We start from the raw sequence: 13,716 nt of genomic DNA on the forward strand, positions 1-13,716 counted from the left end.
TTGGGGATCAAAGGCAGATCCTCATGCTTGCTCAGCAAGCACTTTACCCATGGAGCCATCTTTTCAGCCCCACTGGATCAGATTCCTATAGCTATCCGATATAGTTTATTACTTCTTTCTCTGGTTGTCTTTCATTGGGCTTTTCCTGGATTATTTGTTGCATATGGGGGTCTATATCTGGCATTTGAATTAATGTTCGATTTAATTTTTTAAAAGATTTATTTATTTTATGTATATGAGTACACTGTAGCTGTACAGATGGCCGTGAGCCATCCTGTGGCTGCTGGGAATTGAACTCAGGATGGCCATGCTCACTCTTGCCCCACACACTCTGCCTCTGCTTGCTCCATGTCGCTGTCTTCAGATGCACCAGAAGAGGGTGTCAAATTCAGATCTCATCACGAATGGTTGTGAGCCACCATGTGGTTGCTGGGATCTTCAGAAGAGCAGTCAGTGCTCTTACTTGCTGAGCCACCCCTCACCAGCCCTCGATTTAATTTTTATTACATTTATTTGTCCATTTATGCAGAGTGTGGTATGGTGTGGTATGCATGGGGAGATCTGAAGATAACTTGTGGGAATGAGTTCTATGCTCTGTGCAGGTTCTTGGGATTGAACTCAGACCACCAGACTTGATGGGAAGCTACTCTTCCCGCTGGCTTATCTCATTGGCTTTTTTTTTTTGTTTATTTGTTTGTTTGTTTGTTTGTTTATTGGCGAGATTCAAGCTTGCTATGTAGTCAATTTTGACCTTCAAATTGAACTTCAGATCCTACCTCCACTCCCCCCCCACCCCCGCCCGTGCTGGGATTACAAGCATGCACCACCACACCCAGTTTATATGGTGGTGGAGATGAACCCTGGGATTTGTTCAAGGTGGCCAAGTATTCTACCAAATGAGCTACATTCCTGGGCTTTTGGGGTTGGGGGGCGATAAAAGCAGGTCTTACCATATAGCACAGGCTGGTCTCAAATGCTTGGTAATCCTCCTGCCTCAGTGTGATGGTTTGTATGTGCTTGGCCCAGGGAGTGGCACTATTAGGAGGTGTGGACTTTTGGATGAAGTACGTCACTGTGGGCATGAGGGCTTAAGACCCTCGCTCATCCTAGCTGCCTGGAAGTCAGTCTTCCACTAGCAGCCTGCAGATGAAGATGTAGAACTCTCAGCTCTGCCTGAACCATGCCTGCCTGGATGTAGCCATGCTCCCACCTTGAAGATAATGTACTGAACCTCTGAACCTCTAAGCCAGCCCCAATTAAATGTTGTCTATGAGTTGCCTTGGTTGTGGTGTCTGTTCACAGCAGTAAAATCCTAAGACACTCAGTTTCCTTTTGCTGGGCTTATAAGTGTGACCCAACATGTCCAGCTGTAGCTGGATGTTTCTTGGGTGCGTATGTGCATTTGTATGCACATATACACACAGGGTTATATTGTGGAAGAATTCCTGTTGTATAGATCAGAAAAGTTTTCCCTTGGCTTCAGACTCTCATATACTATATATCCAATTTTATAAATTCCTCTCTCAAAGCCATGCACAAGAACAGAATTGGAAGCTGACAGTGGGCAGTCATGTTAGAACTCAGATGGAAGAAGAAGGAATCAAGTTGGGATGAGAGGAGCAGTGGAGATGATTGATAATGGAACCCTAAAATAGGATGTGAGCATTAGAGAGCCAGCCTGGGTGGGAGGCATAAACTTGGAGCTATGCCCAGGACCCTCAGGTGTGAATATCCTCAGGTCAGGTTGCATGGCAGGTGTGATTATCCTCAGGTCAGCATGCATGGCAGGTGTGAATATCCTCAGGTCAGGGTGCATGGCAGGTGTGATTATCCTCAGGTCAGGGTGCATGGCAGGTGTGAATATCCTTAGGTCAGGGTGTATAGGGCACTGTGGCACTTACCAACAACTCCACCATGTTGCAAGCTCCCCCCTGAAGGGGCAGGAGAGATGGTTCAGTGGTTAAGAGCACTGATTGCTCTTCCAGAGGCCCTGAGTTCAATTCCCAACAACCACATGGTGGCTCACAACCATCTCTGTAATGGGATCTGATGCCCTCTTCTGGTGTGTCTGAGGACAGCTGAAGCGTACTCACATATGGCTGCAGCCCATGAGCAGTGAGCACTGGGTGTCCAGGTGCCCCCAGTACTTGAGCAAGTGAGCATTCTACATCCTCCTGCTTCCAGTGGCGATGAGGAGTTCACTCCCTGCGGCCTGATGCGGTACCCTCCACTTTCTCCAGGACATCAACTGACAAGGTAAGGACATCCCCTGTAGAGGCTGATGTCAGCCTTCCCCACCAGGGAAATAACCATAGACTCTGGACTCCAGCCCCCCACCCACTGAGGCAAGCCCCTCTTTGATTCTGTCCCTCAGTCTTCACCTCTAAGGGAGGTCCCTGTAGAAGCTGACCCCAGCCCTTAACACCCAAAGGAATGCCCTTATTACTCAGTGATGCTCTAACACCTCCCTTCCATCTTGTAAGAACCAGGAGCACCAAGAAGCCCGCAGCACTACCATTTCTTCCTAGACAGGAAGTTTCGCCTGTGCCCCTGGAGCCCAGCAGCACAGCCTCTGGCTCAGTGTATCTCATGATGCTGGGACCTCTATCTCAGAGGAGACCCTGAAGCAGCCGCCACCATGCTCCTGACCCCCTTGTCCTTCCCACTTGCTTCCACAGGGCCAAGGCCTGGAGTCCCTGACCAGCACCCACAGCCGGGTTAGAGGCTACTTTTGGGGTGCTGCAACAGCGAGTTCACAGGTTGCAGAGACACCAAGGGCAGCACCAGGCACAGCTGTGAGCTTTGGAACAGCTGGCGCAGCAGCTGGGAGAGCCTGCTGGCCTGTGCACACAAGCATCCATTGTGCTGTCTGAGAGCCTCTGGGCCTGGCACCCAGGACACTGGCTCCACCTGCAGGGCCTCTGCTTTAAACCAGGGTCCAGTGTTTAAAGAGCCCTCTGTACCTGTGGGGGTATGGGAGTGGCCTTTCAGCAGAGGGTTTACCTATAAGATCCACCCCCTCTGGGTTCCATCCAGCATCTGCCAAACAAAATAGGCCTGTCATCCTACCAAGTGGAAGGCAGGGTCAGGAGGATGACAGCAAGTTCAAGGCTAGCTTAGGCTATTTGCAAATGGGCAGGCACTAAGACCTGCTAACACCTGGTGTGGGGTGACACAGCCCCAAACCATCATGTCTGCTTGAGGAGAAGGTAAACTAGTAAGCTAATCAACCAGATCCCTGCAACCCCATAAAGACTGAAGAAGTGTGGTTGACAGCAGCGTGTCTGTGGAGGGCACCTGGGCTAGTGTAAGAACAACTCTGCAGGGCCCCTATCATTTGGGCCATCACAGCAGAGAAGGCTGGATTGCCCTAGAGATCACCTAAGGGGGTGGGTACAGTTTTTATAAAGAGCAAAGATGTCACTGAAAAGGAACTTACGGGTAAAATACTAAGAGGGAAGGGAGAGAACTATCCGGGTGTCTGTGGGAAGAGTTTAGGCAGAGGGATGGTTGAGGATGTGGTATAGGGGTAATGAAGTGAACTAAGTGGATCCTAAGAGAAGGTGAAGATGGAGAGGTGACAGGTAAGGCCATGCAGGGCCATTATGGGCTATGGTGGACCACAATGGAGAGTGTGTGTGTCTGTGTCTGCGGTAGTGGTGATGAAGGTGGAGGATGAAGAGGAGCAGGAGGAAAGGGTTGCCCAGGTTGGCCCTGCATCGAAGGCCTTCCTCTTCAGCCTCCTAAGTGCTAGACTTGCAGGCCTGTCCCATACCTACTAACACTGGCTATTGCGGGGTGGGCGTCAGGCAAGCATACGTGTCTGAGTCCAGGAAGGCCTGTTAGCAGGGCACCGGTTGAGCCAGGCTGAGGACAATGAGGAGGCTGTGGCTCTAGTCCAGGCCAGGCAGGAACAAGTATGAACCTGGATGAAGGCTGGGAGAGACAGGAGAGGGAGGATACAATTCTGGAATTGTCTTGAAGAGGGAGTTTCCAGTCTGCCCATTAGAAGGAAGAGGTGGAAGGCCCAAGCCAGGGTGATTTGGGGTGTAGCAGGCAAGGCCAGCCAGGCGGGAGGCTGAGGTGGCCCTGAGCTGGAAGTGATACACATTTTTGGAGAGGGCACCCAGAGACTCTACACTACCACAACCACGATGCTTGGTTCAAGCACCACCACCCTTGTGCAGATGGCTAACTAACCTTTTTGTCCTGGGTAATGAGGGTAAGAGTGAAGAGGAAGATGTGGCTCTCCCCTTACGTGGGACGAGCATAGAAGGAGTTAGGACTGAGATTTACAAAGAGCTGACACAGTACCAGCCTCACCACTGCTCAATACGACCTGGTTTGCTAAGTGGGCGGTAAACACCCGTTCCCACCATGTCTTTTTAGTCCGGCTCTCTTCCTCATCCTGTTCCAAATCTATGCTTGTCACATCCTTCTAGGGGACTGTCTCCCCTTCCTCTGGAGGTCTGAGCGTCTAGCCCCTTCCCGCTGCCTCAACGCTCTGTCTCCCAGCATCTCCTCCCCCGCGTCTTGCCACTGCGCATGCTCCGCCAGCGCCCCTCCTTCTCCATCCCCATCCCCCGCCAGCGTCTGGGCCTCGTCCCCTTCTCTCTGTCTCCGTCTTGTCCCCCATCTCGTCCCCCGACACTGACACCCCGATACTCCTGCACTCTCTCTTCAGTCCCAGTCTTGCTCTCCAATCCGCACCATCCGAGGTAAGATGGGAGGCTGGGGAGAAGGGGAGGGGCGAAGCATCCTGCATCCCTAGATAAACAAACCCCGGGAGGGGGCGGCCGAGACCCAGGGGCCTGGCACCCGAAGAGAAGAATGGGAGGCTGGGCCTGATGGAAGTGGCAGGTATTGGGGCCCATATCCTTGGGCCTTCTAATGAGTAACGGGGATCCCTTTGGTTGGCCAAATCCAGAGCTGGAGATTAGGGGCCTCCCGTGGCTCTTGGAGCTTCTGTGGGGCTTAGACCCCCGCGCTGTGGGAGTCCTCTCTAGCTGACCTCTATCTTAAGTATTTGCCTCCAGACCACCCCCCAACTTTGCACCGGCCCCCAAGGGCTACAGAGGACCATGACTAAGACGGATCCTGCCCCAATGGCCCCTCCGCCCCGAGGGGAGGAGGAAGAGGAGGAGGAAGAAGATGAACCGGTCCCAGAAGCCCCCAGCCCCACCCAGGAGCGCCGGCAGAAGCCAGTTGTGCACCCCTCAGCACCTGCTCCGCTCCCCAAAGACTACGGTAACCACTGTCCCCACCCTAAAATCTTGTCTGGAGCTTTAGGTGACGGTGGGTGGGTGGCTTGGCTGAGCTATGTTGATGGTGATGATGGGGGTATGCTGAAGGTAGTCCACCCGAGGGAGTCTTAGTTGACAAGCCCTTTGGACCGCTCCCCTTCATTAATTACATTCATGTTAGAGAATGGGGGGTTGGAAAAATTCTAGTCTTCCATTCATGACATACCAATTCAGTCAGTCGTTTAGTCATTCAACAAACACTGTCTGGAAGCTACTGTGAGCCTAACTTTATGCTAGGAACTGGAGCTACAGCACAGAGCAAGGCTTTCCTAAGGCTTTGCCAAGAGAACTCCCCTATTGCAGCCCCACAGATGAGGCTAAATATGAGACAATGAAATTGATTTTTATCAAGCACAAAATGCTGTAAGAGCTTTTAAAGACACGGTTCCCCTTAAGAGGTAGCATGTGGGGGAAAACCCAGGTTGGAGCAGGGAGGAGGAGGCTGCAGGAGAATTAAACCCAGGAGTGAAGGGTCTGAGGTGGAAGGGTGTGAGGAAGGAGCTGAGAGTAACCGGGGAAACTATGAGACCCAAACAAGTGAAGGGACACACTACCTTCTGAGTGCACAGTGGAGTGTGTGCTGTCAAAGTATCAAAAGGCAGAGCCGTCTAGCTCAGACACAGTAGCTGTTGGCTGTTTCTGATTAGGTGCATTGCAGACTGAGGCCAGAAGCACCAGGGGGGAGCAGCTGTAAGCAACTCGGAGCAATAGCTCCAGCTGGAGAAGAGTGTGTGCAAAGGCCCAGAGGCAGAAATGCAGAAGAGTGTGTGACTGTGTGCAAAGGCCCAGAGGCAGAAATGCAGACAAGTATGTGCAAAGGCCCAGAGGCAGAAATGCAGACGAGTGTGTGAGTGTGTGCAAAGACCCAGGGGCAGAAATGCAGAAGAGTGTCTGTGTGTGTGTGCAAAGGCCCAGAGGCAGAAATGCAGACGAGTGTCTGTGTGTGTGTGCAAAGGCCAGAGGCAGAAATGCATTTGGAATGGCGAGACCATGAAGCTGCATTTAGGGAGTACTCAGAGCGGGGACAAGTCTGGGAGGGACTTCTAGGCCACTCCAAGGGCTTTCCCTGTATTCTGAGTGTGAAAAGGAGAGAACAGTGTGTGCATGTGTGTAATCTAAAAATGGAGTAGGGCAGCCTCGTTAATTACATTTTAGCTGATTTTGTGTGTGCTTGCACGTGCATGCCCTGGCATCTGTGTGCCAGTCAGATGACACATTTCTGTAGCTTTCTCTCCTTTCGCCCTGTGAGTCGCAGGGATCGATGTTGGGTCATCAGGCTTGGTGACAAGCCTTTACTAGCAGAGCCATCCCACTGGCTCTTGATTGACAATCTTGAAAGCTCCTTCTGGCTTCTGATTAGAGAGAGATGGAGCTCAGCCCAGGCTGAAGCGAGAGAGAGGTTTGAGGACCTCTCCAGAAAAGATGTTAGCTGGCTGTTCCCAGGGGCTGTGAGATTCAGCAACTACTGCTAGGCTTCCAAGGGTTGGGGGATGGGGCAGGAGGGATCACCTGTGGACATGTCACCTACAAGGGATTGATCAGAAGGACAAATTTTAGACTAGTTAGAAAAATAAGAATATTAGCTGGAGAAATGGCTCAGTTGATAAATTCTTTGCCATTTAGATGTATTTAGATCCCCAATGCACACATAAAAGGCTAGGCATTAGCTGCTGGCATCTGTAATCCTAGTGCTGGAGAGTCAGAGACAGGGGGATGCCTGCCGCTGACCCTGTCTCAAAACTAAGGTGACCAACAGAAGGAGACACCTGATGACATCAACATCTGTTCCCATGGTGCACGCTCTCCATATGTGTACACAGAGTTGCACGCAACAATATCGTCTGGGAGTGTGGGGTGCAGCAGGAGGGTCCAACAAACTGGAAAACCTTTAGAAATGGAACTGGACCTGGTTGGAAGTCACAGAATCTAGGCCGGGCCCTAGGAATAGTCCTGTTTATAGAACAAAGGTTCTGGAAATGTGGCTTATTCAGGGAGAAAGCTAAAGGTGGTGTTTGTTTGCTCTGTTCATGTATTACTTCTGAAGAGATCCACTAGGGCCTTTCCTGCATGGTGGTATAGCATGAAGCGGGCATACTGTAGGCACACCTTGCTGTGAGGACAGAGGCATAAGGAAGGCGGGACAGAAACACGGTGTATGCATGAAGTCTTTATGGTAAAGGTGACCATTGAGAATGGGAGAGAGACAAGAGAGGAAAGAAACTTGGGGTGTGGTTCAGCTTGCTTAGCTGAAAGCCTTGGATTCTGACCTCAGCAGGGAGCAGACTAGGAGGAGAGAGGGAGGGAGAGAGGGGGTAAGGAAGAAAGGGGGAGAGGAAGGGACCCTGGGGAAGGAACATACATACCATTTCTGGGGGTTACGCTATGCCAAGACATAACAGGCAGCTTGGACAGGAGGCCAGGGCTAGCGGTTCAGACTTGGTGGTGTGGGGAGGCCTCTCTGTGGATTGGGGTTTGCAAAGCCTTATGAAGGCCTGAGGGAGGACTCTGGACAACAGCAGTGCCAAGAGGTCAGAATCTGCTTGGCACAGTGGAGGGACAGAAGGTCTGTTGGCCGAAGGGCTGAGGGAGAGGGAAGGTGCAGAAGAGAAAGGGGAGCAGATTGTCCAGAGCCTTGTGCACCACGGGGAGGCCTGAGGGCGGGACTGTGTACAGGATGGGAGCCAGAGAAAGGTTCTGAGCCAGGAAGGGCTGTGACATTAGTGGATGGGGAGAGACTCCTGACTCGCTGTCCACGGTCACTTCTCTGGATGTGTGGGATCCAGTCTTCACTTATTGGTCCATTGATCACATGCCAAGGCCCCTGTGGAGTGTCACGCAGAGCAACACTCACCAGCATCCCATCCAAGAAACAGGCATGCCTTCGAGCATTACCCTGGCTGGCCTCAGCTCCGACGGAGCCTGTTCAGGGCTCCGTTTTAGAGATGCTACACAGAGCTTAAACTTTTAAAGGTGTGTTATTTTGTTATTGTTTTTAATTATGTGTATTCATATGCGTCTGTGTGGGGGTACATACACATGGTTGCAGGGTACTTGAGAAGCCCAGAGGTGTCAGGTCGCCCTAGAATACGACTTACAGCTGTGTGAGGAAGGTGCTGGGAACTGAGCTTAAGTAAGTCCTTAGCAAGAGCAGCATGTGACCCGAACCACTAAGTCATCCCCCCAGCCTCCAGAAACTTGTAAAGAGACGTTTGAGTTTCTTAAAAAACAAACAACAAAAATACAAAAGATTTCTGGCATATTTATGTATTTCAGACAGGGTGTCATTGTATAGCCCCAGGTGGCCTAGAACTCCTTTTTTTTTTTTTTTTTTAAGATTTATTTATTTTGTGTGTATGAGGACATTGTAGCTGTACAGAGGGCCGTGAGCCATCATGTGGCTACTGGGAATTGAACTCTTGACGCCCCGCTCGCTCCCCACTCGCTCCAGCGTAATACTCTCCCTCTCTCTCCAGCATAATACACTGTAGCTGTCTTCAGACACACCAGAAGAGGGCGTCAGATCTCATTACAGGTGGTGTGAGCTACCATGTGGTTGCTGGGATCTGAACTCAGGACCTTCAGAAGAGCAGTCAGTGCTCTTACCTTCTGAGCCATCTCGCCAGCTCCTAGAACTCCTTTTTTAGACCAGACTGTCTTAGAACTCACAGAGCTCCATTTGCTTCTGTCTCTCATTTGCTTCATGCCTGGCAGAGCTTTTTAGAGAAAAATTAAAAAGAAAAACTTACCTCTTCTTAGAATTTGACTAGGCTGTGTCCATTCTATTTGTGTGTGTGTGTGTGTTTGTGCATACATGTGCTCGTGCCCCATGCACGCAAACAAGGTGCTAATGACTGAATTCAGGGCCTTGTGCATGCCAAGCCAGCATCTACCGCTGAGCTACATCTCCAGCAGCTAGATTGTGGAGAGAGGGTCTTGCTATGTAGATCAGGCTGATGTTGACTTCTCCATGTAGTCAGTCAGTCCATGGTAGCCTCAAGCTCCCACGTGCTGAGATGACAGGCGTGTACTACCACACCCAGCTCACTATGCCCAGAGTTTGACCTGGTATCTGGGGCCCAGAGCCTTAGCAGGACCCTTGAATGTGCAGCTATAAAGGTGCTAAACCTGCAACTACTCTCTTTCAAAGGGTGGAATTACCTGATTATCCAATTTCTTTTTTTTTTAAAGATTTATTTATTTTATGTATGTGAGTACACTGTCACCTGTCTTCAGACACATCAGAAGAACGCATCAGATCCCATTATAGATGGTTGTGAGTCACCAGGTGGTTGCCGGAAATTGAACTCAGGACTTTTGGAAGAGTAGTCAGTGCTCTTAACTGCTGAGCCATCTCTCCAGCCCCTTGTCCAATTTCTTAAGACACTGGGGGTCTATATGCTTTTCATTTAGTGCCCTCTTTTTGTTGAAACCTGCTGGTTTTCCAGAAAACACCTGTGGGTTGACTGTGGCCTATGTGTCATCACTTCAAACCGTGTATTCGAGATTCTTTAAAGGCAACATGGTTGAGTCTCCTTCCCTTATGATGCCAAGGGGAGGCAGCTCACCTAAGGGGAGGCAGCTCGCCTAAGGGGAGGCAGCTCGCCTACAGGGAGGCAGCTCGTCTAAGGGGAGGCAGCTCGCCTACGGGGAGGCAGCTCGTCTAAGGGGAGGCAGCTCGTCTAACGGGAGGCAGCTCGCCTAAGGGGAGGCAGCTCGTCTAAGGGGAGGCAGCTCGCCTAAGGGGAGGCAGCTCGCCTAAGGGGAGGCAGCTCGTCTAAGGGGAGGCAGCTCGCCTAGGGTGAATCTGGACTTCTTTCCCCAGCTTTTACCTTCTTCGATCCCAATGACCCTGCGTGCCAGGAAATTCTGTTTGACCCGAAGACCACCATCCCAGAGCTGTTTGCCATTGTACGCCAGTGGGTTCCCCAAGTCCAGCACAAGATAGATGTCATTGGCAATGAGGTAGGAGCGCCTTGGGAGGCTGGGGAGGAAGGAGACCTGGTTCCCGGTCTTTGGGTAATCCTATGTTGTTATCTGGTGCTCACAGATCTTGCGTCGTGGCTGCCATGTGAATGATCGTGATGGCCTCACAGATATGACACTGCTCCATTATGCGTGCAAGGCTGGGGCCCATGGAGTTGGTAAGAGCCCAGACCCCAAAACCTAGGGCTCCCAGCCCTGATACCCTCAAAACCACGGAGGACTCAGGCCCTAAAAGCACATCTGGAAACTGCTATCCAAAACTGAGACACCAGGGTCCCTCCCGATGTGTTGAGCACTTCTATTGGAAAATGGCTTCCAAGCTGACTTCAGCTCTTTGCAGGAGACCCTGCGGCCGCTGTGCGTCTCTCACAGCAGCTGCTGGCGCTAGGCGCAGATGTGACCCTGCGCAGCCGCTGGACCAACATGAACGCGCTTCACTATGCGGCGTATTTCGATGTGCCAGACCTTGTGCGAGTGCTGTTGAAGGGGGCGAGGCCCAGGGGTGAGGAGGTGGAACCTCGCTGGGATGGGGCGGGGCCTGGGTGAGGGGTGGAGTTTCTTGAAGGAGGTTGCCCAGGGTTTTGAGAGTATGGGGGGCGCCAACCATCTGGTTAAGGGGAGAAAAACTCAAGATGAAAGGATAAAGAACTAAGGCCTACCTAACCTTGAAAGGTGCTGGGATTCAGACAGGCAACAAGGGATAGATAGATAGAGATGCACGGATGGCGGGAGTCTGGGGTGTTGGTGGGGTATGTGGTAATGGGCTCAAATATATGATAGAAGGGCAGGTTGGGCAAGATGCTTAGAGACCAGGAGCCCTGAGCAGGGGTGAGGCCCCATGCAGATGTTGTAGACAGTCACTTACTCTTACCCTTCCCTTCCCTGCCCACTTCCCAGTGGTGAACTCCACCTGCAGTGACTTCAACCATGGCTCAGCTCTGCACATCGCTGCCTCGAATCTGTGCCTGGGCGCAGCCAAATGTTTACTGGAGCATGGTGCCAACCCAGCGCTGAGGGTACTGCCACTCACCTCTTTATCTCCTTCCCTGCCTGCCTTTTCCCTTCAGCAGGCCCACACAGAGACAGGATCAAGCCCTCTCCTAAAACATTAAGAAACCTCTGCACGTTTAACAAATGAAATCACACCTGATATTCACATAGTGTTCATTATGCGACAGGTCACTTCTAATTACTATAAGCCCCGTTTTATGATGGGCAGTCTGAGGCAAAGAGATCAAAAGAATTTGCCCAGGATGTGCTGTGAGGAGTGTGTTCTTTAGTCCTGGGTGACCGGGATCAGTGGTATAACAGGCTCCAGCTTAGAGTCCTGGAAGTTGATTTTGAGTCCCTGTCTTTTTTTTTCCCTTTCTTTTTCTTTTTTTGTTTTTTCGAGACAGGGTTTCTCTGGGTAGCCCTGGCTGTCCTGGAACTCACTCTGTAGAACAGGCTGGCCTTGAACTCAGAAATCCACCTGCCTCTGCCTCCCAAGTGCTAGGATTAAAGGTGTGTGCCACTACCGCTCAGCTGTCCCTGTCTTTTTTTATTGTTTGATTTTTGAGATGGGGGTCTCACTATGTACATAGCCCTGGCTGGCCTGAAACTCTCTGTGTAGACCAGGCTGGCCAAACCCTCAGAGATCTGCCTGCTTCTGCCTCGCTAGTGCTGGAACTAAAGGTGTGCACCATCACTCTTCTTTTTTTGTCCAGACAAGGTTCCACTAGGCAGCCCTGGCTGGCCTGGGACTCCTTCCATATATACTTGGCAGACGTGCCCCACTGCACCCAGGTCACATCTGCATAGTTACTCTCCATTTCCTCCTATTCCCAAATTGGCCTTGGTAACCTAGCGTAAATCCTGCTTTACCCAATCTGGGGGGTCTGAGGTGTGGTCTCCAAAGGGTATGGTTTGTCCCACTCAGTCAGTCCCTATTTCTTGTGTTCTCTTTGATCCACAGAACCGAAAGGGACAGGTACCAGCGGAAGTGGTCCCAGACCCCATGGACATGTCCCTTGACAAGGCAGAGGCGGCCCTGGTGGCCAAGGAACTGCGGACCCTGCTAGAAGAGGCCGTGCCACTGTCCTGTGCTCTTCCCAAAGTCACACTACCCAACTATGACAACGTCCCAGGCAATCTCATGCTCAGTGCACTGGGCCTGCGCCTAGGAGACCGAGTGCTCCTCGATGGCCAGAAGGTCAGGGGCTGGGGTGAGGAGTGGGGAGGACTCAGCTCTTGAATTCCCCCCTCCACCTCCCAATGGCGCTGGGTGTGTAGGCTGCAGACAGACTCCCTGGCAGTCACACTGTACTTCATTTCTCCTAGAAGTTGTTATCGGCACACTCTATTTGTACGATATATACCCTGTGCTGAGCTGTGAAAGACCCATCCCCTGACAGCTCATTGCAGTCGTAGCTGAAAACGTGATTAGCATAGCTCTGCGCATACCTGTGGCTCTCCTGGAAGGCCTGTGATCCACTTCACCCTCGAGTGCAAAGTCAGAGCTTTCACTGGGATGTTAGGCGCCAGAGAGCCTCAGGGTAGAAGTGAAGTGACCCAGGAGAAGAGAAGCAGGGAGTGTCTTGAGTTAAAGCAAGCAGCGGCAGGACTGGAGAAGCAGCAGAGAAAGTGTGTTTCCCCCACGCACCTCAGCTTTCATTCCCTTGCCTCATTTCCCCCCATTTCATTCCCCTCGTGCCAAGCCCATTTGTTCTTTAGGACAGAGCCATGTCAACCCCAGCTCTGCTTCGTGGAGTTCCGCTGATAATGGAGTAGACAGTAAAGTACTGCTGTGGCTCTGCTCATTCCCAGCAGCTGCAAGGACTGTGACAAACATTTGGTGCCTGGGTTTAGGAAACAGACCCTGGCTGAAGGCAGGAGAGAGGTTTTAGCTGGAGTGCTCTGAGAAGGCTTCCCGGAGGAGGTGATGTCAAGCTGAGGAAGTAGCTCCCCCAGGTCTGACTGCTGATAGGAAGGGACAGTGTGAACGCAGAGGAATTCTGGGACAGGAGGGGAGCTAGAGAGATCTGAAGGGGCTGGGTCACACCAGACCCTTAGAGCTCTTGTAGGAAGTGGGATTTTGTTTTTTTTGTTGTTGTTGTTTTGTTTTTGTTCATCGAGAAATAGTGCAAGTCGTGTTTTGTTTTCTAACCAAAAGCTACTGGAGCTATGAGACGGCCCAGAGGAAAACATGCTTGCCATGCAACCTGAGTTCAAACACCAGAACCCTTGTACAGTAGGAGAGCTTATTCAAAGAAGCTATCCTCTAACTCACACACATAGACCATGGCACTAGCACTCCCACCCCTACCCTGCCATACACACATCATTCACATGCGAATACATACAGACGTGCACATACACACTCTAATAATACTGATATCACTACTAGTAATGGGTGGGTTTTGGTTTTGTTTTTTTGTTTTTTTTTTTTTTT

At 51.2% G+C, this 13,716-nt stretch overlaps 2 protein-coding genes across 4 annotated transcripts in view; both read left to right on the top strand.

Moving 5' to 3' along the window:
- Positions 1 to 2,102: 2,102 nt before the first annotated feature.
- On the top strand, positions 2,103 to 2,949 carry Thap8 (THAP domain containing 8). The gene is given in 5 exon segments (XM_031384148.1): positions 2,103 to 2,150; positions 2,152 to 2,256; positions 2,416 to 2,610; positions 2,612 to 2,711; positions 2,714 to 2,949. Coding segments are annotated over 5 exon segments (678 nt in total). The 5' UTR covers positions 2,103 to 2,108.
- Positions 2,950 to 4,543: 1,594 nt separating this feature from the next.
- Clip3 (CAP-Gly domain containing linker protein 3) overlaps positions 4,544 to 13,716 on the top strand; it is a 17,195-nt gene continuing 8,022 nt past the window's right edge. The window contains exons 1-7 of one of the 3 annotated variants that reach the window (XM_031386055.1): positions 4,544 to 4,718; positions 5,024 to 5,247; positions 10,126 to 10,265; positions 10,351 to 10,444; positions 10,627 to 10,788; positions 11,184 to 11,302; positions 12,241 to 12,477. In XM_031386055.1, the coding sequence (XP_031241915.1) occupies positions 4,546 to 4,718; positions 5,024 to 5,247; positions 10,126 to 10,265; positions 10,351 to 10,444; positions 10,627 to 10,788; positions 11,184 to 11,302; positions 12,241 to 12,477 (1,149 nt within the window). In that variant the 5' untranslated portion in view covers positions 4,544 to 4,545. The remainder of the gene's footprint in view (positions 4,719 to 5,023; positions 5,248 to 10,125; positions 10,266 to 10,350; positions 10,445 to 10,626; positions 10,789 to 11,183; positions 11,303 to 12,240; positions 12,478 to 13,716) is intronic. The other 2 variants (XM_031386057.1, XM_031386058.1) reach the window with 2 other exon arrangements.

The sequence above is a fragment of the Mastomys coucha genome, unplaced genomic scaffold, assembly GCF_008632895.1.
Source record: "Mastomys coucha isolate ucsf_1 unplaced genomic scaffold, UCSF_Mcou_1 pScaffold21, whole genome shotgun sequence".
Lineage (NCBI taxonomy): Eukaryota > Metazoa > Chordata > Mammalia > Rodentia > Muridae > Mastomys > Mastomys coucha.